The 26,699-nt window shown below is 43.5% G+C and overlaps 1 protein-coding gene across 1 annotated transcript in view; it reads left to right on the top strand.

The window, feature by feature from the left end:
• The window catches only part of TERT (telomerase reverse transcriptase), an 86,782-nt gene extending 70,794 nt beyond the window's left edge, over positions 1-15,988 (top strand). Inside the window, exons 14-16 of the mRNA XM_074985471.1 lie at positions 332-456; positions 10,920-11,057; positions 15,534-15,988. Of these exons, the coding sequence (XP_074841572.1) occupies positions 332-456; positions 10,920-11,057; positions 15,534-15,637 (367 nt within the window). The 3' untranslated portion in view covers positions 15,638-15,988. The remainder of the gene's footprint in view (positions 1-331; positions 457-10,919; positions 11,058-15,533) is intronic.
• The last annotated feature ends 10,711 nt before the right edge of the window (positions 15,989-26,699 follow it).

Genomic DNA, 26,699 nt, shown 5'->3' with positions numbered 1-26,699 from the left:
ACTCCACACTTGTCCTTGTTGATTTTCATCAGATTTCTTTTGACCCAATCCTACAATTTATTGAGGTCAACCCTCCATCTTACTTACCTCCTCCCACATAGCTTAGTGTCATCCTCAAACTTGTTGAGGGTGCAGTCCATCCCATTACACAGATTATTAATAGGGAGTATATAGGTTGGCTGCAATAGTCCAATAATATTGATATTTGTAAAGAAGCTATTATTATACTCCTAAATATTTTGTAGTGCTGTGGTCTCTGTGCAGTATTTTACTTTGAAAAAATTATCACACACTTGAGTTTTTAAGGTTTAATAGGCTATTTTATTACTAGGTTCCATGCATGTGTTCTTCAGCTTCCATTCAATCAGCATGTTAGACAGAACCCTTGCTTCTTCCTGAGGATGATTTCTGATACTGCATCATGCTGCTATTCTATTTTGAAAACCAAAAATGCAGGTAATGTTAAATGATTACAAATTCTGTAACATAAAACGTTTAAAAAATACGCCTGCTGACAGAGTTTATCAATGCAGTCTAGGTTAGTGAATGGTTGCTTCACCATTTACCTACAACCCTGGGTGCCTCACAGTGTTTTGCTTTTGTGGTTCATAGCCAGCCAAGTCACACCCTGAGTGCTAGGCAGCCCTTGTTCAGTAGCTCTGACATCAGCAGTCTGTCTACAGCACCACTTTGGCTTGTACCAGGCTTTGCTGCAGCCAGAAGGATGACCTCAGTACACTTCTAGTTCTGAATTTCCCACATACTGTATACCCTGAACCATCTAGCCTTCCCCTGGACAGGGCAGAGAAATAATAAGGTTTGCTGCTTCTGTAAAGAGACAAAACCACATCACAGAGTAGATATTCCCTTTTAAAAACAGCACTGCTTTAGTTAATAGTGAACATAAGATAATGTATTAACAAAGAAAACATAGGATTAGGTGAGTTCAGTATAAAGAATGAAGGGAAAAAAGTTACAAAAAAAAAAGAAAATAAGCTTCTAAAAGTTTAAAATGTAATTTAGCAAAATACAGAATTTGTTCAAGATACTTTCTCACCAATCCTTCTTCTTTCCATGGCCTTTGACAAAAGCACAGAGGGGTGGCTTTCCAGCTTATAGATTCATAGGTCTGGAAGGGACCTCGAGTTGTCTTCAAGACCAGTCCCTTGCATTCAAGACAGGGCTAAATATTATCATGTGCTTCTGTGGAAAGTCCTGAGAGAAAGTCAGCCATGGCTGTTAAGGAGAGCTGGTGAGAGAAGTCATCTTGAACAAATCATTCCTTGTCTTTGTAGATGAAAGATCTTTACCTAAGCAGGTTTCTTACCTGTTTCCAGTTTCCAGATACTTCAACTTCCCCTTTTCCCATTAGGTTGAAGGACTCCTACTTTTCAACTTGCAAGAACTCTCATCTTTTGTTTCTAGCTAGTGATGAATAACAAAGATGGCTTTCATCTTTGCTTAGATCTTTCATAGTTCAATTACCGTGTTTCGCTCATGCTCATCTTCCCTTTTTGGGGGGCTTTTTATCCCTCTGAATATAAATAGAGCAATTGCTTCTGCTTCTGATTCCACCATGCTTAGTTTACAGAGGAGATGGGTAGATAGCTATAATAATCCTTCCTGATGGAGCAGACTGTAAGTCTATAATATCTATAATTCCTCGTATATTATTAATACATTGTATTCCGAGTGGAGCATAGGTCATCTGCAAGTCTCCTCCACTTCACTCTGCCTTGGGACAGAACTCCTAGCTGACTCCAGGAGTCCCCCAGTTGTTGTCCTTCAGTCTCAGTAGATCTTCTCCATGTTGTCCGAGCTCTTCCTCTTTTGCCTTTTTCTTATGGGTTCCATTTGAGAGCTTAACGGACTGTGATGGATGATGGTTTTCTGAGAGCGTGTCCTAGTTGTCCTCACTTTCTTCTCTTGATTTGAACGTGAAGTGGTTCTTATCCTGCTCTGTTCCAAAGCTCCTCGTTTGTGACAAAGTTTTGCCATTTGATTTGGACAGTGTATCTCAGGCATCTGTTTATGAATGTCAGTAGCCTGTGATTTGAAGACTTTTTAGTATGCCACGCCTTGGATCCATACAAGAGCACACTCTTCACACTTGTGTTAAAGGTCCACAGATGTTATTTGTGAACTGCATGTTGGACAAAGAATTTTGAAGGCAGCTGTTGCTTTCCCTGTTCTGGCATTGATATCCTTGTCTGTTCCTTGCACAACAAGCAGAACAAGCTGCAGGACAGAGAGACTTGAAAGAGCTGTATGGCATCACACAGAAGCTAGCTGGGTCACAGCATTCAGTGGATCAGCCAGTACAAGATAGAGAAGCGTGCGTTAACAAATGCAAGTGAGCAACTCAGTAGATGGAAGGAACATTTTGAAGAGTTACTGAACCACCCTGCCCACATGGAACCTCCAGAGTTACCACCTGCAAATATACTGTTGCAAATTAACAGCAGCAGACCTACAAAAGAAGAATCAGAAAAGTCATTGACTATCTGAAAAGTGGAAAAGCACCTGGTCCAGTTAACTTCGCCACAGAAGAAATGAAGGCAGGTAGTGAGACATCAGTCAATATGATATATAATTTGTCTGGGAAATATTTGGATACTTTGGAGATCCCACAAGACTGGAAACACCTGAAGGAATGCAAGAACTGGAGGGGCATCACGTTACTGCCTATTTCAGGAAAAGTGTTCAATAGGATTGTCTTGGAGAGAATGAAGACAGAAATCAATAGACAGCTCAGGAAAGAACAGGCTGGCTTCCAAAGCCAGAGATCCTGTACTGACCAAATAGCAACACTCAGAGTGATCATAAGAGTCGCTTGAGTGGAACTCCCCCCGTACATAATCTTCATAGATTTCAAAAAAGCCTTTGATAGCATTGATAGAGACACCTTGTAGAAATTGCTGCAGTACTGTGGCATCCCATCCAAAATTATTAACCCAATCTGTTCAACCTATGAACCCTTGACACTCCGAGTTGTTCACAACGGTGTCTTGACAGGATCCTTCAGTGTACTGGTGGGAGTGCAACAAAGGTGCTTATTGTCACCTTTCCTGTTCTTGATCACAGTGGACTGAATTATGAGTAGGACAACAGGCGGCCATCAATGACACATTCAGTGGACTTTTCAAACAGCTAGAGGACATTGATTTTGCTGATGATGTCGCCCTCTTTTCAGACTGACATTAACACACGGAAGAAAAGGTCACAACATTAGACAAAACTGCCTCAGTGACTGGACTGAGCACTAACAAGAGAGAGACCAAAACAGTGAGGCTCAACCAGTCCAACAGCACCATCATGCTGAGAGGGAATGACTTGGAAGATGTGGAGCAGTTCACCTACTTGGGGAGTATTATGGGCAGAGACGGAGGAACAGAAAATACCACATACCTTTCCACAGTGATATTAATCACCTTGTAGTGAGTCAGTATGGCCTCCCGCAGACTCAGAGGCAGATAAGGCTGTGAAGAGGCCCTGGTGGGCGGGCCCGGAGCTAGGATACCAGAGGCCCACCCCTCAGAGGGCGGAGCCCAGGGCTAGAAGAGCCCAGGGCGGGGCTCAGGGCTCATTAAAGGCTGGGCCTCCGGGCAGGGAGGACGCGCCTGCCTGAGCTCCCCGGCACCCAGGGTAGAGGGCTTGTCGCCGCCCGGCCAGGCCGGAGGAGCAAGTCCCCAGCGGCTCCCAACAACCCCAAATCCAGATGCCCAAGGGGGACTACCCGGACTTCCCAGACCTGCCAGGACCTTCACGCCGGCGGAGACCCCCTGCCTGGGAAGAAGCCCCCGGAGCGGCCTGTCACAGAGGCCCAGCGGACCGCTGTAGCCCTCAGGCCCAGAATCACCACGGGTCCCCCGTGCTACCGCCGCCCAACTACCCCAATGACATTGAGATGGGCGACTGGCCGGAGCCCCCAAAGGTGGATGACCTGGAGGAGACCGACCTAGAGGGACCCCCTGACCAGATGGACTGGGACCTTCCGCCAGTGGAGGTAGAGGTAGGAAGTGGCCCGGGAAACGATGCTCCCGAACCCATGGCAGTGTGTTGCGGCCTGGATCCTTACTGCCGTGGTCGTGTGTGAGCGACCCCCAGGGCCCCGGGCCGGGTCGCAGTGGAGTGGGAGGGCCTGCGACCCCCTACCCCCTCCTTGACAGCGCCAGCCTGTGCTGGGCCTGTGCTTAAACCTCCTTACCCTGCTGCCCCGCCCCAAACTGAGGGCTGGGCTGGTGTTTAAACCCTGGTGCTGTTGCCCCGCCCCAAACTGAGGGCTGGGCCTGAGCTAACCCCTTGTGAACTGCTGCCCTGCCCTGGACTGAGGGCTGGGCTGGGCTTGTACTGCTATTTGAATTGCTGCCCCGCCCTGGACTGAGGGCTGGGCTGGGCTTGTACTGCTATTTGAACTACTGCCCCACCCTGGACTGAGGGGCCGGGGCCTGTATTGTATTGCACTGGGAACCGCTGACCGCCCCAACTGAGTGCGGGCCGGTGTTGCAACTCCTCTTTGGTTGCCGACCGCCCTAGGCCAAGGGCCAGGTGGTCTAGGACTTCCTACACACCTACATGTCAGGGAACTCAACAAATATATTGTTTTGTACAAGTTCTGTATGGTTTCGCTAGGCACCAACATTCCCTCCCTAGATCTGGGAGACTGGTATTCTGCTCTCGATTAAGGGGTGCATTTTTCCATATCGTGATCTAGCCTTCCTATCAGTGCTACCTCCATTTTACTGTGGGCCACCTGTACCTTCAAGTTACAGCTGTTCCCTTTGGGGTCTCCTTAGACCCCACAGAATTTACCAAATGCATGATGGTGGCTTTCCTTAAAAGCACTGGGTTTCAGGTTTACCGCTACTTGGACAACTGGCTCCCATGGAACCATGCATTCCATCAAATGGAGGCCCAGATGGCTTTCATCAGAGAAAATCTGGACAAGCTGGTGCTCATGCTCAATCCAGCAAAGTCCTTGTTGATCCTGACTCAACACATAAAGTTCATTGGGGCAGTTCTCGCTGACCCCTAGGCAAGGGTGTGTCTTCCCGATTGTCATTTCCGGGCTTTTGCCCATCATCTATGATCTGTGGCTGGGCTTTTGTTCACCACAGTCAGGACGTGCCTCTGTCTGCTGGGGTACGTGGCGCCATATGCGTACGTGGTCCTGCTTGCCAGTCTGTGCCTTCGCCCCTCCAAGTGTGGCTTGCATCAGTGTATTACCCCAGCTGGGATGGCATGGACCTGGTCATCACAGTGCCACAACATGGCTCCAATGTTCTCCATTGGTAGAGCCCCAAGACATGCTGGTCTGCATTCCCTTTCATGCCCTCCAAGTTACCATGTCTCTGGTAACATATGCGTCCACTTTGAGCTGGGGAGCCCTTTTGCGGTGTCTCACAGCTCAGGTAATATGTTCTGCACAGGCATCCTCTCCACGTCATTGTGCATGAGCTCCATGCCGTTTGCTTCCCTTGTCTAGCTTTCTTACCTTACCTCCGCGGCTGCTGCATCACGGTCCTAACAGACAGTGCCATGGTCATGTACTACATCAACCATCGGGGGCAGGAGTCTTTCACCTCTGCCACAAGGTTGTCTGAGCTCTGGGCCCTCATGTCAGAGCTCCCATACACGGGGTTCCATAAGGATCAGGTCAACTCCACCCTCACCCAGCTTTACTTCTGAAAGAGGTCTCTGGCTTCCATGGTGGCCAAGACATTTTCCTTCCTGTTTTCTATTCTAACCCTCACAGCTCTCAGCAGGAGCAGTAGCTTCAGACTCTCAGTGTAGAAGACACGTACTTCCCTCACATCAAATGAACTAAGCCCTTCTGCAAGACCTCATAGCTCTTTGTTGCTGTTGCTGATTGAATGAAGGGGCTTCCAGTTTCATTGCAGTGCATCTCTTCCTGGATCACATCCTGTATACAAACATGTTATGACCTTGATAAAGTTTTCCCTGCTGCCTATTACTGTGCGTTCTGTGTATGCTCAGGCCTCTGCAGCCGCCTTCCTGGCTCATGTTCCTCTCCAGGAAAACTTTTCACACTGCAACTTGGTTGTCTGTACACACTTCAACATCACACTGTGCTATTGTGCAGCAGGCCAGAGGGGACGCACCTTTGTGGCCCATTCTCCGTCAGTCAGCCATGTGTTGATTCTGGCCCCTCCTCCTGGGTTTGGCTTGTGAATCACCTAACTTGAATCGATATGAGCAAGCACTTGAAGAAGAAAAACTGTTATTTCCTGTTGTGACTTTTGTGTTTGAGATATTTTGCTCATATCTATTTCAAATCCACCTTCCAACCCCACTGTCAGAGTAGCCGGCAAGAATGAGCTGAGAAGCAGTCAAATCAGTAGGGGCATATATAGGGCACCACACTGGCACCATGGCAGAGGGCTCCACATCTGACCTGACAGGTAGTAGCTAGGGTAAAGCTTTATGACAGTCATGCACATGGCTCGCGAACACCTTACTTGAATAGATGTGAGCAACACGTGTTGAAGAACAAAAGTGAGTAACTGTTTTTTTTCTCCCACCACTTGTTAACTTAATAGTTTTGTTTACTTATACATAAAAATGGACGGCTGTCTTTGTCTGGCGATTGGGCTGGTCAAAGAATCAAACACACATTCCTTTGTCTAATCACACTTGCTTATCAACTCTTCCTGATTTGCCTGGCTTGAACACATTTTAGTTATCATTCCAGAATGTCCATAATTTAGCACCTACCACATACATGCATCACGCAAGATCATTAATCATCAGTGAGCTAATGGTTTTCAGACAGTACTTCAGAAGGCATATTTTGTACACAGATTATTTCATTACTGTGTACAATGTCAATACAGGGATGTTTTGTGTCGCTCCTTCTGCCCTACAAAGCTGCGGGAAGCCTAGCCACTGGCTGATCGATTGGCAGGAAGGCAAGTCCACTGTTCTCCAAAACCTCAGCAAGTTTAAATGTTATCTGAAATGACTATCTTAAATCTTATCTTAAAGGGCACCTTTCTCCCTCCTTATCATTCCTCCGCTCCCCATCTGGTGTGCTGCTGCAAGACTTCTGGGGATCCCTGCTCCCCAGCTGGATACCCAGAGCTGGAGCTAGTGTGGGCTGCCAGGGTTCCTCTGCGCACCAGCCAGCTCCCAGTTGTGGGTTAGGTGGGGTTTCCTCGCTACCTGTCTGCAGAACCTGGCTGGGGCGACTGAGATGCTGGTAGAGCATACTGGTCCATATGGCACAAAAAAAGCACTGCTTATGTCTACTGTAGTGAAAGCTGGAGGCTTCTCCTCCTCTCATTTACTGAGTGGTGATGTCCCTTAGAGAATATTCCGAGGTCACCTCGCTTGCCTTTGTGGATGTACTCATACATTCTCATAGCTTCTGTTACTATCTTTCTTGTTAGAATCATAGAATCGGAAAAGACCTCAGGAGGTTGTGGAGTCCAACCCCCAGCTGAGAGCAGGACCAATCCCAGTTAAATCATCCCAGCCAGGGCTTTGTCAAGCCAGGACTTAAAGACCTCTAGGGATGGAGATTCCACCACCCCTCTAGTAACGCATTCCAGTGCTTCACAGCTCACCTGGTGAAATAGCTTTTCCTAAATCCAACCTAGACCTCTCCCACGGCAACTTGAGACCATCGCTGCTGCTCCTCTTCTCTGTCACCACTGAGAACAGCCTGTAGCGGTGCTTGGGATTCCTCCATCCTAAGTGCAGGACACTGCACTTGTCCTTGTTGAACCTTGTCAGAGTTCTTTTGGCCCAATCCTCCAATTTATCTAGGTCACTCTGACCCTATCCCTACCCTCCTATGTATCAGCCTGTCCCCCAAGTTTACTGTCACCTGCAGATTACCTGAGGTTCAATCCCTTCCCTAATCCATGTCGCTAATAAAGATATTGAACAACACCTGCCCCAGGACTGACCCTTGGGGTACTCTGCCTGATACTGGCCATCAACCACACACACCTCTGTTCTCTGATAACAATCTCCTCTGTGACTTCTCTTGGTCCTCTGCCATTCCATGTCTGCTATAAAACTGTTCCTGGATGTTCAGCCAGTAACTCAAATTCAACTTGTAAAAAAAAAAAAGTCCTGTAACAAAAAACTTCATTGTTTTTAATACTTCCTCGCATAAAAAGTTCTCTTTTCCCTTTCTGTATTAATATTTCCCTTTCCACCACCCTTCTGGTCATCAAGGCCCACCCCATTTTCGTAATCATGTCTTCTCACCTCCTTTTCCAGTCAGGTTGTTACTAAATCCTACTGTTAGTAATTCTTGTTCTAATTTCACATTTACTCATATTTTGAAAATCTGTCGTGTCTTCTGCTTCCCCATTGTTAAAACCTTGGTTCATGTTTTGATCATCTCTTGCCTTAGCTACTATACTTGCTCCTTTCTGGTCTCCCAGTATTGCATCTTGTGCCTTCTCAAGTCCTTTTGACGTGATGCAGCCAAAAGCCCTTTGTATCCTCCCTTTCAACTATTTCATGCCCTTCTTTTTCTCCCTTTGTTGGTTTCTTATGCTTAATATTAAATTCAGACTTCTTATTCTTACCCTCAGGGCTGCACAGCACAGCACAGGTTGAACCTCTCTGATCTGGCACTCTCTTGTCCAGCAAAATCCTTAATCTGGCATGATTTTAGTTAGCTGGATGACCACTTATCATGGGTGTGGCCAAGTTCTCGTGGTCATAAAGTTTGTTTACAGCCACCAGTCCTCGCTCTCTGTGTTCTGTGCTGTTGTTTACATGCAGTTTTCCCCAAATGTCTTCTAAGAGCCCAGCGAGCGGTGCGAGTGTTGGTAATGCTGCTAGACAATACTGACCTTGCAAGGTCTGGCAATTTCTCTCGTTCAGCACCAGTCAGATCCCAAGGTTGCTGGTGAGAGAGGTTCAACCTGTACTACTTCTACTGACATCTTACATTTTGTGGTCACCTTTTTGTTGTTCACACAAATATTCTGCAAATTCAACTGGTTTTTTCTTCTCTCCTTTCTGTGAGTAGCTTGTGTGTCTTTTTTTTTATGCAGCCCCCTATGTATGAAACTACCTCACCCTCCGCTTTTCAGAGTCTTCTGCTCCCCGTTAGCTTTCAGTTAGGGACTGCAACTTTGGCCATCTTTCTGTGTTGCCTAAATTTAAATACATCGATTCTGAATATTTAAAAAGGTGCATATCTAGGAAGTAACAGGCGGCACCTGTAACAAGCAGTATATCTCCTAAGCAGTGTCTGTGGCGTTCCTCATTCTGCAATACTTGATTGATTAATGAATACTTGATTTTATGTGTGATATAAGGGCTGTTGTTCTTTTAAATTTTCTGCACAATAGGGGCAGGGCATCTGTCTATAACTGTTGAAATAATATACACAAAAAACATGCAAAGAAGGAAAATGCAAAACACAATTAAGCCTAGAAACTAATTAAAGAGCGATTCTGTAACAGTGGTGGGCAACCAGCAGGCCACTCACACCCAGTGGGTAATCCAGTGTGGGGGGCTGTTAGGCACTTTGCTGACATTGTCCATCCACAAGCACAGCACCCCGCAGATTCAGATTAATTTATTTTTTTAATTGTCCTCATGTAAAATCAGAAGATACTGTGTGTAATTAGGTGAGACATGGTGTTGTGACTGTAAGGGTGCGTCTACACTAGGAACTAACTTTGAAGTTAGGCACTCCTTCTAAGTAGCCAGCAGAAAGTCTACACACGTTTTCCTTAACTTTGAAGTCGGGAGCCCAACTTTGAAGTCCTTACTCCGTTCCTGGGAATGGAATAGTGCCCTACTTCGACGTTTAACTTTGAAGTAGGGTATGTTTAGACTCTCAACTTTGAAGTTGCTTTCTTCGAAGTTGTACTTTGAAGTAAGGAACTTCGAAGTTATTTTTGTAGTGTAGACACAGCCTAAGAGACAGAGCACAGAACTTACAGCCCAGAGCTGAGGGGCATAAACTGGCTTTAAGATGTCTTTGTACCCTCTTGATTCTGGGCTGCTAGCCCTGCTAGACAGTGCATGTGAATTACAGAGGTTAGGGATGTTAAAATGGTTAACTGGTTAAACACTAGTGTTAAACAGGCTAACTATTCTAACTTAGGGCCTGCTGGCCAACCTCATCACAGCTGCAGCCATGGTGTCCCATCGTGTCTGTGAGATGCTGCTGCAGCTGTGTGGTCCCAGCACCCAGCCCTCTGGCCCTTCCGCAGCCAGAGCTGCTCCAGCCTGGTGCAGCTGGCTACCACCGGAGTTCACCAACAAAGGCTGGTGAATCAGTAAGGATGATGGTAAGCATAAGGCTTACTGGTATGCTTATCAGTTAACCATTTAACATCCCTAACAGAAGCCTCTGGGTTGTCCTGTCTGTGGCAGCAGCATATGTGGCCCTGCCATACCACAGCCCTCCTGTCCATTTAACAAGACTTGTAAGAAGGTCCTTAGAAAATAGCCTTGCAGCTGAATTCTGCAGTCTCTGTGACAGAGGAATTCTCTTCCAGGTAGTTTGGGAGGAAGAAGATTTCATTTTGGTTTTTTTTACCTTGCATAAAGGATGGGAAGAAGGAGTAATAATCACATCGAGTGTGTTAATTTTTTTAATGTTCACTTACCAAAAATGAAGATTTTTCATTTGTTATTTAATCTGTCCCATCCTCACCAGTCAAGGTTTTTATTTATAAGTTAAGGAGAGGGAGGTGATCTTGTGGGTAACAGGTTCCCAGATTTGTCATATGCTTCCTATATAGCTTGAGCCAAGCTGTTGAACATCTTAGTGCCTCCGTTACTCATCTGTAAATGGGAACACACTTTTCTTGCCCTCATGGGCAAGTTATATAGTCAGGTGATTGGAGAGAGGCGTCTTTACTGCTTATCCTTGAGTGCTAATCAACTTTAAGTAAAACTGTATTTTTTCATTCTAGGCATTGCTTTAGGTGCCAAAGGTGCTTCAGGCTTGTTTCCTTCTGAAGCAGCAGAATGGCTTTGTTATCATGCTTTCATTAGCAAACTGACAAATCACAAAGTTGTCTACAAGTGCCTTCTTATGCCTCTAAAAATATGTAAGTATGTATTAACACTGAAAATGAAACTTGAAGTATAGAGAAACGTATTGAGATCTGCTTATGCACATGCATACAAAAATGGCATAATTTTTCATATTTGCCTGCTGTCCTGCTCTAGTTCAAGAACTGTGATTTCCATTATGTGATGCTTATTAAAGCTTATGCAAATGTATTGCTTAACTTGTATGGTCCAAATATTGGTATAGAAATTGTTAACCTATATGAGACTTATATGTTTTGTTTCTATGGCCCCTTTTCATCTTGAGAGACGGCTATTAGCATCAGCAGCGAGGATCTATGGGCAGTGTTTGAGTCTGCAGCTTCTCTCATGGTTTATCCATCCAATATTGGATTTGCATGGTCGATTGCAATAACCGCCTGTCCATCTATTTCCGAATTCTTGAGCCTGAGTTTTTCCTTCTGAGATGAAGCTCTTCTGCGTGGCTTGTACATATACTGTCGAAGGATGATGTGCCTTGTCATAACAATCGTTGCCAGGCATTTCAATCTGATGATATAGAATCCCAGGAGTTTAGACTGATGTTGAGTTTTTTCATTGTGTTTTTGCATATATCCTTGAATCTTAGCTTTGGTCTTCCTCTTGTTCTTGCCCCACGTGACAGTTTGCCAAAGAGACTTTCTTTGGGAAGACGTTTGTCACCCATTCTTCTCACATGACCAATCCATTGTAGTCTTCTGCTGTTGAGGATCAGTATGAGGCTGGGTGTGCCAGATCTGGACAGGACATCTGCATTTGAAACTTTATTTTGCCAGTTGATATTCATAATTCTGCAGAGGCAGTGAAGATGGAAGCTGTTCAGTTTTTTCTCCTGGTTCAAGTAGGTGGTCCATGTCTGAGATCCATATAGCAGGATACTCAATACACATGCCTGGTAGATTAGTATCTTTGTTTTCACTGTCAGTTTAGGATTATTCGATGCTAATTTCATAAGTCTGCCAAAAATAGTACCTGCCATCCTGATTTTGATGTTCAGTTCTTCATCCATGGATGGGTTTGTGGTGACGGTAGATCCAAGGTAACAGAATTGTTGAACCACATCTAATGGGCTGTTATCCAGAATGACATTGGGTCACTGAGGTATGCCTTCAGTGAATACAACAGTTTTCTTCACACTTCAGTCAAGGGAAAAAAAACTTGCGGGCTCTAGACAGAGAATCCATCAGTGACTGTAGCATGTCTTCATTATGAGCAAAGAGAGCGACATCATCTGCAAGGAGGAGTTCCCTCATGAGGACTTTCTTGACCTTAGTTTTGGCCTTGAGTCTGGCCAGGTTGTATAGAGAGCCATCTAATCTTGTGTGGAGAAATACATGGCTGCATGAGTTTTGAAACATGCAGTTTAGTAGAACTGAGAAGCATATGCTGAAGAGGGTAGGGGCAAGAAGACACCCTTGTTTGACTCTGCTGTTCATTGCAGACAATTCCAATGTAGATCCATTATATTGCACTGTTGCTTTCATGTTTTCATGAAAGGGTGTTATGAGCTTGAGAAGAGTTGGTGGACAGCCAATCTTAGTTAATTATTTGTGTAGTCCTGATCTACTAACTGTGTCAAATGCCTTTAAGTCCACAAATGCTATGAATAATGGCTTTCCTTGTTCTCTGCATTTTTCCTGTAGTTGAAGTGAGAAAATCGTGTCCGTTGTTGACCTGCCAGCTTTGAAGCCACATTGTGTTTCTGAATATAGCTGATCCGCGAGTTTTTGCAGGCTTTTGAGAATGACACAGGCCAGTGCTTTTCCTGTGATGCTCAGTAAAGAGATGTCTCTGTAGTTGTTGCAGTCACCCTTGTTGTCTTTGTTTTTATAGAGAGTGATGATATTTGCATCCTTCATGTCATGTGAGACATCTCCCACTCTCCAACATTTTAGGAGTGAGTCGTAGAGGAAGGGGATGAGCTCAGCCTTGTTTGCCTTCGGGACTTAAGCTGGGATTCTGTCGTTTCCTGGTGCTTTTCCATTGGAGAGAGCATCAAGAGCTTGAGAAAGTTCCTCCTCCGTAGGCTCTGCATCTAGCTCAGACATTTCTGGAAGTATTTGGATGAGGTTATCAAGTTCAGATTGTATTGTACACTCGTGGGAATAAGGACTTGAGCAGTGTTCCACCCATCTGGACATCTGCAGCTCTTTGTCTGTGATCACTTGTCCATTTAAACACTTCAGTGGGGCAACTTTGATAATGTTTGGTCTGATGGTTTCTTCAATCCATCATACATAGTTTTCAGGTCACCCAGATGCCTTTTGTATATTAGAACATAGGTCATCCCAATACTTGTTTGCACACCACCTGGATTCTCTCTGAAGAACAGATCTTGTATATCGAAGTTGATCTCTTGTGCTTTGTGACGGGTTCTTTACGTTATTCAGATGTGCCTTGTGTTTTTCTTAGGAAGAGACCTAAGAATGTCAGCATTGTCATTGATCCAGTCTTTGTTAGAGAATTTACATGTTCCAAAGGCAGATTTGGCACATTTGTGTATTGCATCTCTCAGCGTGGCCCATGGTTCATCAACAGTTTGTTGGTCAGCAACGTGTTCCATTTTGCGAGTGAAATCCTCTTAGGAGACAGAACATTTCAGCGCATTTCTGGTATTGATCTTTGTCGTATTGCATTCCTTTGTCATGTAGAGTTTCTTTGGGATGATTTTCACTCTGTTGATGATCCATGAGTGTTCAGTGTTGCAATTTGCACTGTGGTACGTGTGTGTAAGTTTGACAGCATTGAGATGTTTCCTGTGTACCAGTACAAGGTCAAGTTGATGCCAGTAACTGGGTCTGGGATCGTGCCATGAAACCTTGTAACACTTTGAAGTTAAAGAAAGTATTAGTGATGCAAAGCTGAATTTGAGAAGCCTGTGACTGTTTTCATTCATTTTCCCAATACCGTGATGACCAAGGCAGATGGGCCAGGACTGATGGTCACATTCAACTCTTGCATTGAAGTCGCCAAGGATGTACAGTTGTTTGCCAGTTGGAAAGGAGTCAGTAACTTTCTGAAGATTATAATAAAAGCAGTCCTTGTCTTCGGTGCATGATGCCAATGTGGGTGCATAAGCACTGCTAATATTGACATATCCTGACCTGGCACAGAGCTTCAGGGATAATAATGCGTTCCAATTCAGCTGTGGGTGTATTGATAGATTTCAGCAGATTGTTTCAAACAGCAAATCCAGCTCCGTAGAGGCAGAGTTGATGCTTTGTTTACTACCTTGAAAATTGTACGTGATTAATCCTAGAAATATCCTCCAAGGACATAAACTCTTGAAAAAAGATTGTCAGTGAGAACCACTAATTTTAACAAAAAGCCATCGTTGTGCCATTTATGTTGTAGGTACTCATCATAATTGCTATTGGCGAGGTTCTAAAGCTCTTTCTTCCATTTTAATTTATTTATTTTCTCTTGTTTTGCTCTTGTTTTAAACTTTGTAATGTTCTAAACACAAAAATGTCACCGAGAGTTCTCCAAGGTTACTGGCCCAGAAACTCAGTCTTCTCCCTTTTAGGTGTTTTGGCTTCCAGGAAGCCATGTTCTGAAAGATGGAAGCTGTATTGTCCCCTTTCCTCTGGGCAGTCCAGCTTGGTCTCTCTTCTGATGGTGTAGACTCTCATTTCTTCTGAAGATTAGTAATGTCCAGCCAAAATTAGTCGTTCTCTCTCACCATCCTGTCAGAAATGTGGCATCACCTTTCAGTTGTTCAGCTGAAGCTGGAATTTTCCAGTCTGTTTGTGCAATACATCTTATCAAACCAGTGAGTAATACACATTAAGCCACAGGTATTGATACAGTCATCTTGGGACATACCTGGGACATAATCTCCTGGTTTGCTTCAGTCAGCAACTTAACTCTGCAAGTCACGTTCTGTGAGCACCTCTGCAATGCATCTCTTGTCCATTGTTGTAGTTCTGTTTGCTCAAGTGGCAGTTTTTCCATCAGCACTCACATGATTTCATATAATTTATCCAAAGTCCTGCTGTAGTCTTTGATGCTCTTTAAACTTGTTTCAGCAGCCCGTTATGCAGTGCAAAGTCGTATTGCCTGTTCTCTACCAGACCAGAACAGCTGTAGAACTTTAATAACAAGGATGACACTTCGCTAGGTACATTTTGAAACCTGCTGACAAGCTGTCTCCTATTTTCAGACTTTTCTCTGTGAAAGACAAATTTGTTTTCGTAGACCTGGTGTCCTTTTTAACAATCTAGTTGGAGAGAAAGCTACTATCCCAGTTAGCATCTCAATAATCAACATACTTTTATCTAGCAACTGGGTGGCAGCATTCCACCTCACAGATGGGTCTAATATGTATAAGAGGAGCATGTGGAGAGGAGGTACTATGATGAGAGAGTGAAGTGAATTGGAAGCTCAGCTGTGTTCAATCTATGGGAGGGCAGTTGGGTTGCAGCCTTACCACCAATCCCACAGTGTTCTGATTTAACTTTGCAATATCTTTGTAGGTGAATTGCAGCTATCTAAGAAAATCCCCAAAACTACTATGCAGCTCCTGAAAACAGTGACAGAGCCAGCCCTTTGTAAAGACTTCAAAGCCATCATGGATTAATTGGTCTAATCAGGTTCTTTTATTTCTTGTGTAAGATTAGTGATAATTGCTGTGTTTTCAGAATTACTGACCAGTTCTTATTTTGATCTTTAAAGAAAATGATGTATCCACAATAGCTCTTAGGTCAGAAATTTCCCCTAGCTGTTTTTTAGCTGTCAGTGGTTTAACAAGACAGGCAGAAGAATATACTCAATATCTTTGATATCTCTGTTACGTATTTCCTTCCCACTTGTAATGGCTGTATCCAAAGACTTGCTGACTGTAGCGAGTCCCATCTTCATGTTGAAGACTACATATTTTACTCATATAACCTCAGGTTTCTCCTCACTATTAATCCATCCTTTCTTTAAGATTGTCCTCTATCTCTTTGCATTTCTCATTGCAGTAGTAATAATTAAATTGTTGAATAATTACAGATTGTTTTTGTTTTTCTGGTATAATTCTAAAATAATCTGCTTCATTAAGTTGCTAGTGCTGATATTTAATGGATGGACAGGTACATTGTGGTATTTTGTCCTAAAATGGGCATTATATATCCAGCTGCACAGTGCAAGTGTATTTTTATTGGTTTAATATCTAGTAAGGGTGACATACTAGTCTCATACTTGGGAGTGTATGACAAATGTAGACCAAAAGTGAGACCATTACCACATTTTGGTACTTTAAGCTCTTAGAGGGAGAACCCCGTTTTTGTTTTCTGTTTATACGTTGTTTAGCACAACTTGGTTCTGGTTGATGACTGGGCTCCTAGATGCAAGGATGATACAAATAATAAAGAAGTGGCCTTATTGTTTTCAGGGGTGCAGAGCAGCTACTAAAATCATCACATACATAAAATGAAAGGCAAAGTAATTTTATATTTTACCGCCCCCCCCCCCCACACAAATTGTACATCTTGGTATGATATGAAAAGAAGTAGATTATTTCTTTTCTCTCTCTCAGTGAAAATCATCCTTGTGCAGACACTGAATATAAGGCTGTGCTTCACTTAAGCTTCACTAAAATCTCGCTTTAGCCCTCCAAATAGGGTACATAAGACTTGTGCTGTGTCCCTCTGCATAGTAGTGAATTGGGGTGACCATATTTCCCTATGCCAAATACGAGAGACCTGGTAAAATTGCTCGGACTTCAGTGAATGTAATGGAAATCAATCAGCCTGATGCTGTACAAATGTTCAAAATAACATTGTCTTTTTTAATTGATGCTCAGTAAACATGCTACATTTTTTTTTTTTATAATTAACAAGAGCTAAAAAAAATAAAAATATATATTGCCTTGCCTTTATCTTGTCATCCTCAAGTACATGAGGCGTCTTGTAGGCTGTATTTGTCAGGTGAAGCAATTTTTTGAAAGATCTGCTTGTTTTTCAGCAGCTTCTCATAAAACGGAGCATGGTCTTGATCAAAATTCACTCGCACAAACAAAATAGCCTTCATGGGACAAACTTTTAAATGTGATTTTTCAGGTGAGCAAACTTCATTCATTACTGAAAAGACATGTTCAACAGGGCCTTTGGCAGCTGGTAAACGAAACAAACTGAGCTGCCTTTGCCAGATTCAAGTATTCTACTGCTTTCATGTCCATCTGTTGAAAAATATTCTGCTGTCTTTCAGAAATGGGGGTTTTCTGAGCGTTCCCGTTAGACATGTGAGAGGATATTATTGGTTTTGCATGTGTCTGTTCAGCAAAAAGATGATTCTCATCTTTCAAACTTTGCCTGGAAATTCTTATCTGGCAAATGACAAGACTTCTTCATATATCGTGCCACACTGGTATGCTTCTCAACAGGGCACACTCAAGCTTTTCTGTGCTCTCAAAGGCAGGTTTCCAAGTACATCAGAGATGTTGAATAAAAATTCTCAACTACGTTGTATAATTCCTGTTTTTGTTAATATCCCCACCCTCAACCAAAGACTGCAGTAGGAAGTGTGTGTGATGTGACATACCTTGATCTGAGCCTCTCTGGTAGCTGATTTTGAAGGGCTCCAATATGCAGTGCAACTTCTGTCACTGGTGAGTCATTTTGCTAAGTCACCTCCACTGTACTCTGAAAGATGACTGTTTGCTTAGCAGCAAAAGCAAGCCAATGTTTTGTGCGAGGGTCACTGAAGATTTTCTTGAACAGTGTTGGGTATTTGTCTTGAGAGAGAAAATATGCCCCAAGTCCATCAAAAATCAACAAAATTCTTTCTAGCACTGCTCCAAGAGAAAGGAATCGTGTGTTACCATGCTCTAGCAATTTTGAATGCTCAAGATTGACAAATTGACAAAAGTCTGTCAATACCTCAACACGAACAATGTAAACATGAATATTTATTAACTTTTACAGCGAAGGTCTCTGAATCAATTCGAAGACAGTCAGCGGCTGTTTGCAGGCTATTATGAATAATGTGAGCACCACAATCAAAGATCTCTTTCCCTAGTTTGACTTGCTGTTTCCACCATATGTTATTTTCCCAGCACATTTAGCACCACCAAAATTTGTGTTGGTGTCTGCACAAAGCTCAACAAGCTTTTTACTAAAAGAATGTTTTTGATCAGTTTATATAGAAATTCACACTGTCCATCAGAAATTTCACATGGTAAAGAAGAAAACTCAGTAATAGTTGTGTGTATCCCACTAGTTGGGCGAAAATAGCACACAAGAAGAGGGAATAACTTTTGATCCTTTTTGTTTGAGGCATCCACACAAAGTGTGGTAAATGAGCACTTTTCCAGAGTGCTCCAAAGTTGTAGTTCTGCCAATAATGGAGCTAATACATTGCAAATTATTGCTTCAGATTTTGTACGTGCAGATGAAAACTTGGAACGGTAAAGCTTTTTTAATCAATTGTGAGGTTCAATCACCAGATCTGAAATTGTGTGCACGGCGCACAGCATGGTAAACCAAGAGTACTTCACTTGCATGTATTTGATCAGAGCTGATATTTTGCTTAACCAAAAATTCTGAAACACTAGAGTTTCACATTCACTTGGTTTAGTGCTCTTGTGGTTTTTTTGTTTGAAGATGTTGAGTAATGTCATTACGGCCATCATGAGCAATTGAAAAATGTGCTCCACGTGTTTGATGTATAACCTTACTGCTGTCACTGACCGAAGAGTCCTTTTTCAAAAACTTAAACTGTTCTAGAAGGTCATCATTAAAAGAACACATGTACATCCAGCCCACGTCATATTTCTGTCCTATTGCCCATGCCACAGAATTGCCAGGAGGTGTTTCAGGGCAGGGAGTGGGGCTGCAGGTGTAAGGGTTGAAGCTGGTGACTAACCTTCCCCCAGTATTGACAGGCCACTTGCCTGGGTTTACTGTGGCTAATTAGAGGCCCTGGGGCTCCCAGCCTCCCTATTACAGTGTCATTGAACTGATGGGTTTCCAGTTTGATAAGCATCAAGGGTTTTGATAGCAGCAGAGAAGATGGTTGCACAAATTGAAAAAGAGACATTGGACTCTGTGATTGTAGCTTCAAAGCAGAAGGTGATCGGAAATCACTGATGGCAATGCCCAAGAAGAGAGGTGGAGAAATACCACCCAGGATATAGAGACTACAGCTAAAATACAGAAGAATGACTTGACTCTGAAATTCCAGCCTGAAGCCACCTTCTGTTCAGTGGTGAAAGAGTAAGACAAAGTCTTCTGAAGAAACTTTAAACCTCTGCTTAAAGTCCCTGAAGTTGCAGGTATCTGTCAGGGAAGTGACATAAGGCATGCAGGTTGAAAATAATTCACCTAATAATACCTGCTATTGATTCTGAGGGTGAGTAGTTTGTTACAAAAGGACTTGCATAAGGGCATGGGCAGTGTTCTCAATACAGCAGATCAGCTGAAATCTTTAAGAGACTGCACAAGTCATGTTAATGTGTTAAAGCAACATGGAGGCTTGTAAGTTAGCTATGATATTTGCTGTTCTTTAGTTAAATTAAACTGTGTCTTAGTTCAGTGAGGCAACTTGAGAAAGGAACCTAAGCAAGAGGAGGCACGTTTCAGCATAAGTTCTCCAGGAAACATCAGGACGCCTTGTGTCTTGTATGCTCTTCATGCAACTTGTCTGTGTCTGGGACGTGCTGCACACTCACCCAGGGAAATAAAGGAGCCCAGGACAGAGCTGTCACAGGCTGCAGCAAGAGAATAGTAGAAAGTTGTATCTTATGTCTATGCATAGTTTACATACTTAATAAAGGGCTTTGTCTTGAAACTTGCTCATCTATAATTGCATCACAATGTCACGTATGCGATCAGACTGCTAGAAACCCCTACAGCAAGAATAGACAGTTACGTTCCTATTCTTGCACACCCTATATAACACAGAATGGAAATAATGGATTGATCTCTCTGGGCTGATACATCTCTCCTCGTATCACAGGTAAAGCAGTGGCAATTTTCTGGATGTAGTTAATTTGCTAGGCAACAGAGCTGTCTGTTACACAATGAAGGGCCTTTGGAATGCATGCAGATAAATGAAAGAATGCATTTCCAACTCCCCCTAGTCTAATCTGTAATCACAGAAGAAGGCTGTGTCTATAGTTATGCAGGGTTCGATGCACTGTGATCGATCCACTGGAGTTCAATTTTGCCGCATCAGTGAAGACATGGCAAATCGATCTTTCTGGGCTCAGCTGTTGATCCTGGTACTCCATACTGCCGCATGGAGTAAGGGACATCAGTGTGAGCCGGAAGAGCCCTGATCTACACCAGGGAACAAAGTCAATCCTGATACGTCCATTCTAGATACACTAATGGCATGGCTAGATTTAAGTATCTGGGCTTGACTTTGATCCCTAGTGTATGCCAGGCCTCAGCAGGAATTCTCTGGTGTATATCAGAAACAAGTGAAGTTCCAACTATGGTATAGGTCTCATACTGGAAAAGGGTGGCAGAGCTATCTGTGATGTAGTAAAATCAGAAGTGTTCCATAAATATTTCTATTGTGTGTGTTGAAAGAAGCAGAATGACTATTCACCTCTTCCGGTGATAATTAAATACTTTCTGGTCTATCAGTAACTAGGAATGGCGGTATGCAGTAACTATTAAAGTTAAACATTTGGTCAAGTTCAATAACTTGCATTCTAAGCCATTACAGTTGATTTTTAACAAATGTTGGACTATTAGAAAAATTCCAGGGGGCTGCAAAAAAACTGGTACGATAAGGTCTCAGAGTACATGAGCTTAGAGTGTGTGACCCTGCCCTGATGCGGCTGACCCCGATTCCTACAGTAAATCCTGGAAACACCAGATTTCTAGTTGCTCTTAAATCATTCCCCCTGGCCCTGGCTCATCCCTACCCCTCTGGCTCCGCATGGCTCCGGCTCAGCCCCCCCGGCCCACCTTCAGCTCTGCTTACCACCCACTCCCACCTCTCACTCTAGCTCACCACCCCTCAGATGTGACTCTGGCTCAACCTCCCCAGCCCCTGTTCAACCCCTCTACCGGCTCACCACTCACCACCCCTCACATGCGGCTCTGGCTCAGTGCTGCCCCCCAGGCCCTGGTTTAAACCTCCCATGCACAGTGCTGGTTCTGTCCCCCGACCCTGGTTTAAACCCCCACGTGAAGGGCCCTGGTTCAAACCCCTTGCACGCGGCCCTGGTTCCATCCTCCTTCCACATTTTAAACCCCCAATGTGCAGCTCTGGTTCAACACACCCACTCTGGTTCAAACCCCCCCATGTGCGGCCCCAGTTCAAACCCTCAAACCCCCTTCGTGTGGCTCCAGTTCAAACTGTTTCCCCCCACACCCCCTCTCTGGTTCAAATCCCTCATGTGTGGCCTGGGTCAAACCCCCACAGCCCAGCTCACCGCCCAAGCAGGGCTCCAGCTCACGACCCCCGCACACAGCTCCAGCTCAATTCTACCCCTCACCCCCCTGCTGCCTTGACCCACCCCAGGCTTAGCCCCTCTCGCTCACCTCCCAGGGCCCCAACTCACCACCAGGCTTAACCCTCCCCAGCTGCCCTCCCCCTCTGACCCCAGGACTTACCTTTCTGCTGCTTCCCTGTCTGCAGAACGTGCATTCCACTTATGTGAAATACGGGTTACACAAGAGTGTGTGTTACAGAACCCTCGTGTAACTTGACGATCTACTGTATTAGGCCTTTATTTTTTAAAGGGTAATATGATGAAATGAGTCATCTCTGGGCCTGTTAGCTTGACATCAGTCCTGGGGGAAATCACGGGAAGATTGGTAAGGACCAACATCAGTAAAGAGTTAAAGAGGTATATAAAATCATGAATGGTGTGGAGAAAGTGAATATAGAAAAATTATTTACCTTTTCCGATAATCCAAGAACTAGGGGACACCAAATGAAATTGATGGGTAGTAGCTTCAAAACTAATAAAAGGAAATTTTTCTTCACACAGTGCACAGTCAACCTGTGGAACTCCTTGCCGGAGGAGGCTGTGAAGGCCAGGACTCTATTAGGGTTTAAAAAAGAGCTCGATAAATTTTTGCAGGTTAGGTCCATAAATGGCTATTAGCCAGGGGTAAAGTATGGTGCCCTAGCCTTCAGTACAAGGGCAGGAGATGGATGGCAGGAGATAAATCACTTGATCATTGTCTTCTGTTCTCCTTCTCTGGGGCACCTGGCATTGGCCACTGTCGGCAGACGGGATACTGGGCTGGATGGACCTTTGGTCTGACCCAGTATGGCCATTCTTATGTTCTAAAGGACTGTAATGTAATTAATGCTAGTAAACATGGTTTTACATAAAATAGGTCTTGTCAGATTAACTTTTGTCATGAGATTCAACATTTATGGCTAGATCCTCAGACTTAGGTCTACAATACTACTAAGCCAAACAAGAATTTCTCTGTAACTTAGTGGTAGGGACCTCAACTTTGATGTGGTAGATTCAGGTTCAGATTGTTATTCTGATGACTATACAAGCAGATTCATCAGGAACAGAGTCCATAAACATGCTTGTGAGTGTGCTAGCCCACTCTTTCAGATTCTCTGCAGAGGTGGTTTCAAATCCCAGCTTCACTTAGGTGAGAGGAGCAATTCCTGCATCCTGGCTCTAACCACTAGGCTAAAACCTATGCAGCGGGAGAGATTTCTTTCAGCCTATGGAATCTGGGCCTACAGGCTAGAATGGTCTGAGAACAGCTAGTTTGTGAATCATCCTGGGATGTAAGATAAATGTTAGGCATCAGGATATAGGTGGCTGTGTGCATCCCCATTGGCATAATTTTAGGTAACTTTTATTGACTTGAATTGTCGTGGATTCCAAGGCCAAAAAGGAGCATTGTGATCATCCAGTGTCACATGCTTTATAACACAGCTGATAGAACTTCTCCAAAATAATTAGTTTGAACTAGAGCACATCTTCAGAAGAAATTCAGTCTTAATTTAAGAACTCTCAGTGCGAAGAATCTACCACAACCCTTGGTAAATTGTTGCAATAGTTAATTATCCTCACTGTCAAAAATGTATCCATTATTTCCTGTTTGAATTTATCTAGCTTCAACTTCCAGCTATTGGATCATGTCACATTTTTGTCTGCTAGATTGTAGAGCCCATTATCAAATATTTGTTCCACATGTCGGCATTTAACGAATGATCGAATCACCTTTTATCCTTGTCTTTGGAAACCTGAATAGTTTGAGCTCCTAGCATCTGTCACTATAAGGTGTTATCTAATCCTTTGATCTTTCTCTGAACCTCTTCAGTTTCCTGAATGGTGGGCCGCAAACTGGGCACACTGCCCAGCAGTGGTAGTACCAGTACTACAGGCAGAGGTAAAATAATTTCTCTATTCCTACTCAAGATTCCCTGTTTGTGCATCTGAGGATTTCATTAATTCTTTTGACTCCAGTATCGCTCTGGAAACTCATGTTTATCTAATTATCTGTTGTGATTCTCCCACAAATCTTTTTGATGGTCGCTGCTTCCCAATATAAATTTTATAAATGGACAAGTAATGGAAAATGTTTTCCATGAACAATTAATGATTTCCATATATAATCAAACCTTTGGTTTTTTACACGCTAAATAGTAAACTTTTATATAATAATATAATATATTAATGAAGCACAGCTGATTGAGATGGTCATTGAATCACTTCATTCTGTAATTGTAAACACTTAAATGCTATTCTTGTACATTTTCATTGTTCTATGCCGTAATTTATCTTTGCTTGAATACTGTATGCTTATTTTGCATAAATGGTTTTCATAACTATTTCTGCATATTTAGCTATACAAGATGACACCCTTGAATCTTATGATTTTACAGAAATTTAATGGTATTACTTTGTATTCCTTTGTCTTGTTAAGATTGGAAAGTTTCTATATCGTTTATATTTGGATCAAAATTAGATCTTATCAAATCTTTTTGGTGTTTTCTTTTGTCCATAATAACTCATTTGGTCTGTATATTTGAAAATGTAATTTAACACAAACAATTATATTCATTATTTCTGATTTCTTTTCATTTTTATATATATATATTTAACCCAAACTCATTTACTGAAATTAACAGTTTGAGGCTGTTGGGAATTTGTAAAAATTATTAAAAAATACTGAATTCTGGTTCATTTCAACATTATATTTTGAGTTTCTTATTATAATAAGAGCCATGGCTTTAGTGACTAAATCAAATAGGCTGAGAGTCCACATGCTGCTTCTTCTGGAAGTAGTATGCTAATGAGCTAACCGGAAGATGCTAATGAGGCATGGGTGCAAATTTTCTGACCTTCATTAGCATATTAGCACATGGTTCGGAGTCTGGGAGAAGCTCTTCCAGACTCCGAAATACACGTGGCGATGCGCAGCTTGTGGGGATCTTCCAGAAGGAAACCCTCCTTCCGGAAGCCCGTTCTTGCCCAAAATTTTGTGAGGCCCAAGACACCAATGCACTGGCATTCTGCCCTCCTAGTCCAATCCCCTTGGACTCTCCTAAAGGGGAACAGATGTCACTCAGCCCTTCCTCCATGCTGGACGCATACTAATCTGTGCAGGGCCTTATTGAAATGTTGCAGTTCCTGGCACAGACTGAGGCCTAAGTGGACACATTTCTGCTGGTGTCTTTGGCATGACCTCATGCCTCTGTCCACCTCTGTCCTGCAGGTGTTGGATTACCTTGGTTCTCTAAAGCAGCAGGGTCTTGCCTCCTCTTAACTCAAAGTCCACTTGGTAACCATCTCAGCCTTCCATGCAGGGAAGGGTGGGCATTGCATTTTGGCAAAACCCACGGTTTGGCTCTTTTTCAAGGGCATGGACTGCCTTCACCTGCTGGCTGGTTCCAAACTGGGACCTTAACCTGGTCTTCAGAGTGCTCATGGTTCCCCCTTTGAGCCCGTGGCCACATGTTCCCTCCTTTACCTTTCCTGGGAGGTGGCCTTCCTGGTGTCTATCACCTCTGTCAGAAGGGAGTCTGAGCTCTGGGCCCTCATGTCAGAGCCCCCATACATAGTTTTCCATAAGGATGTGGTTCAACTCCACTCTCACCCAGATTTCCTTCCAAAACTGGTCTCCAGCTTTCATACGGGCCAAGACATTTTTCTTCCTGTTTTCTATCTTTAAACGCCATAGCTCCCTGTGGGAGCAGAGTGCAGTCTCTCAATGTGAGGTGTCCACTTGCCTTCTACACCAAACAGACCAAACCTTTCCTCAAGACCTCCCACCTCTTTGTGGCTGTCACTCATCATATGAAAGAGCTCCCAGTTTCATCACAATGCATTTCTTCCTATGTCATGTTCTATGTATATGTGTGTGCTACAATTTTGGTAACGCTGCCCCGCTGCCTATTACAACACATTCTACATGAGCTCAGGCCTCTTCAACTGGTTTCCTGGCTCTTGTTCCTCTCCAGGCAATCCATCTAGATGCAACGTGGTCCTCTGCACGTAACTTTCACATCACACTATGCTGTAAATGCAACAGTCCAGACAAGATGCAGTGTTTGGGGCTGCTGTCCTCAAGTCATCTACACATTGATTCTGACACTTCCTTCTGGGTATGGCTTGTGAATCACTTGACTTGAATAGAATAAGTTATTAGGTGGTGAGCTTTCGTGGGACAGACCCACTTCTTCAGACCATAGCCAGACCAGAACAGGCTCAGTATTTAAGGCACAGAGAACCAAAAATACTAATCAAAGTTGACAAATCAGAAAAATATTATCAAGGTGAGCAAATCAGAGAGTAGAGAGGCAGAAGTGGGGGGGAGTCAAGAGTTAGATTAAGCCAAGCATGCAAAAGAGCCCCTATAATGACCTAAAAAATTCCTAACAACTCTCCAACACCAGCCAGACAACTCTCCAACACCAAATTTTACAGCCCTCTCTCTGCTGATAGCACTTTGGAATTCTAAAAGAAATTACAACTACTACTTAAGGAGCTCCTTGCTGCTACTGAGGACCTTATTCACTCAGACACACCATCTGAGCCCCAACCTGGATTTTTCTATTTACTTCCTGAAATCCACAAACCTGGAAACCCCAGATGCCCTATCATTTCGGGTATTGGCACCCTTACCACCAGACTATTCAGTTATGTGGACTCCCTCCTTAAACCCTATGCCACCAATGCTCCCAGCTATCTCTGAGATACCACTGATTTCCTGAAGGAAATTACAAAACGTTGGAAAAGTTCCTGACAACACCATCCTTGCAACCATGGATGTAGAGGCTCTGTACACTAATATTCCACATGAAGACGGATTACAAGCGATCAGGAATACCATCCCTGATGTCAACACAGCCAGTCTGGTGTCTGACCTTTGTAACACCCACATTTATTAACAATTTGGGGAATTTTGTAGATCATTATAGGGGCTCTTTTGCATACTTGGCTTTATCTAACTCTGGACTCCCCACCCCTCTTCTGCCCCTCTGCTCACTTATTTGCTCACCTTGATAATGTTTTTCTGATTTGTCAACCTTGATGACTATGTTTGGTTCTTTGTGCCTTAAATATTGAGTCTGTTCTGGTATGGCTATGATCTGAAGAAGTGGGTCTGTCCCATGAAAGCTCATCACCTAATGAATTATTTTGTTAAAGTGCTACTGGACTGCTTTTTTGTTTTGATAGTATATAGACTAGTACGGCTTTCTCTCTGTTGCTATTT

Source organism: Carettochelys insculpta, chromosome 2 (genome assembly GCF_033958435.1).
Source record: "Carettochelys insculpta isolate YL-2023 chromosome 2, ASM3395843v1, whole genome shotgun sequence".
Taxonomy (NCBI): Eukaryota; Metazoa; Chordata; order Testudines; family Carettochelyidae; genus Carettochelys; species Carettochelys insculpta.
Note: the sequence above shows the minus strand (reverse complement) of the source record. Positions and strands in the feature narration are given on the sequence as shown.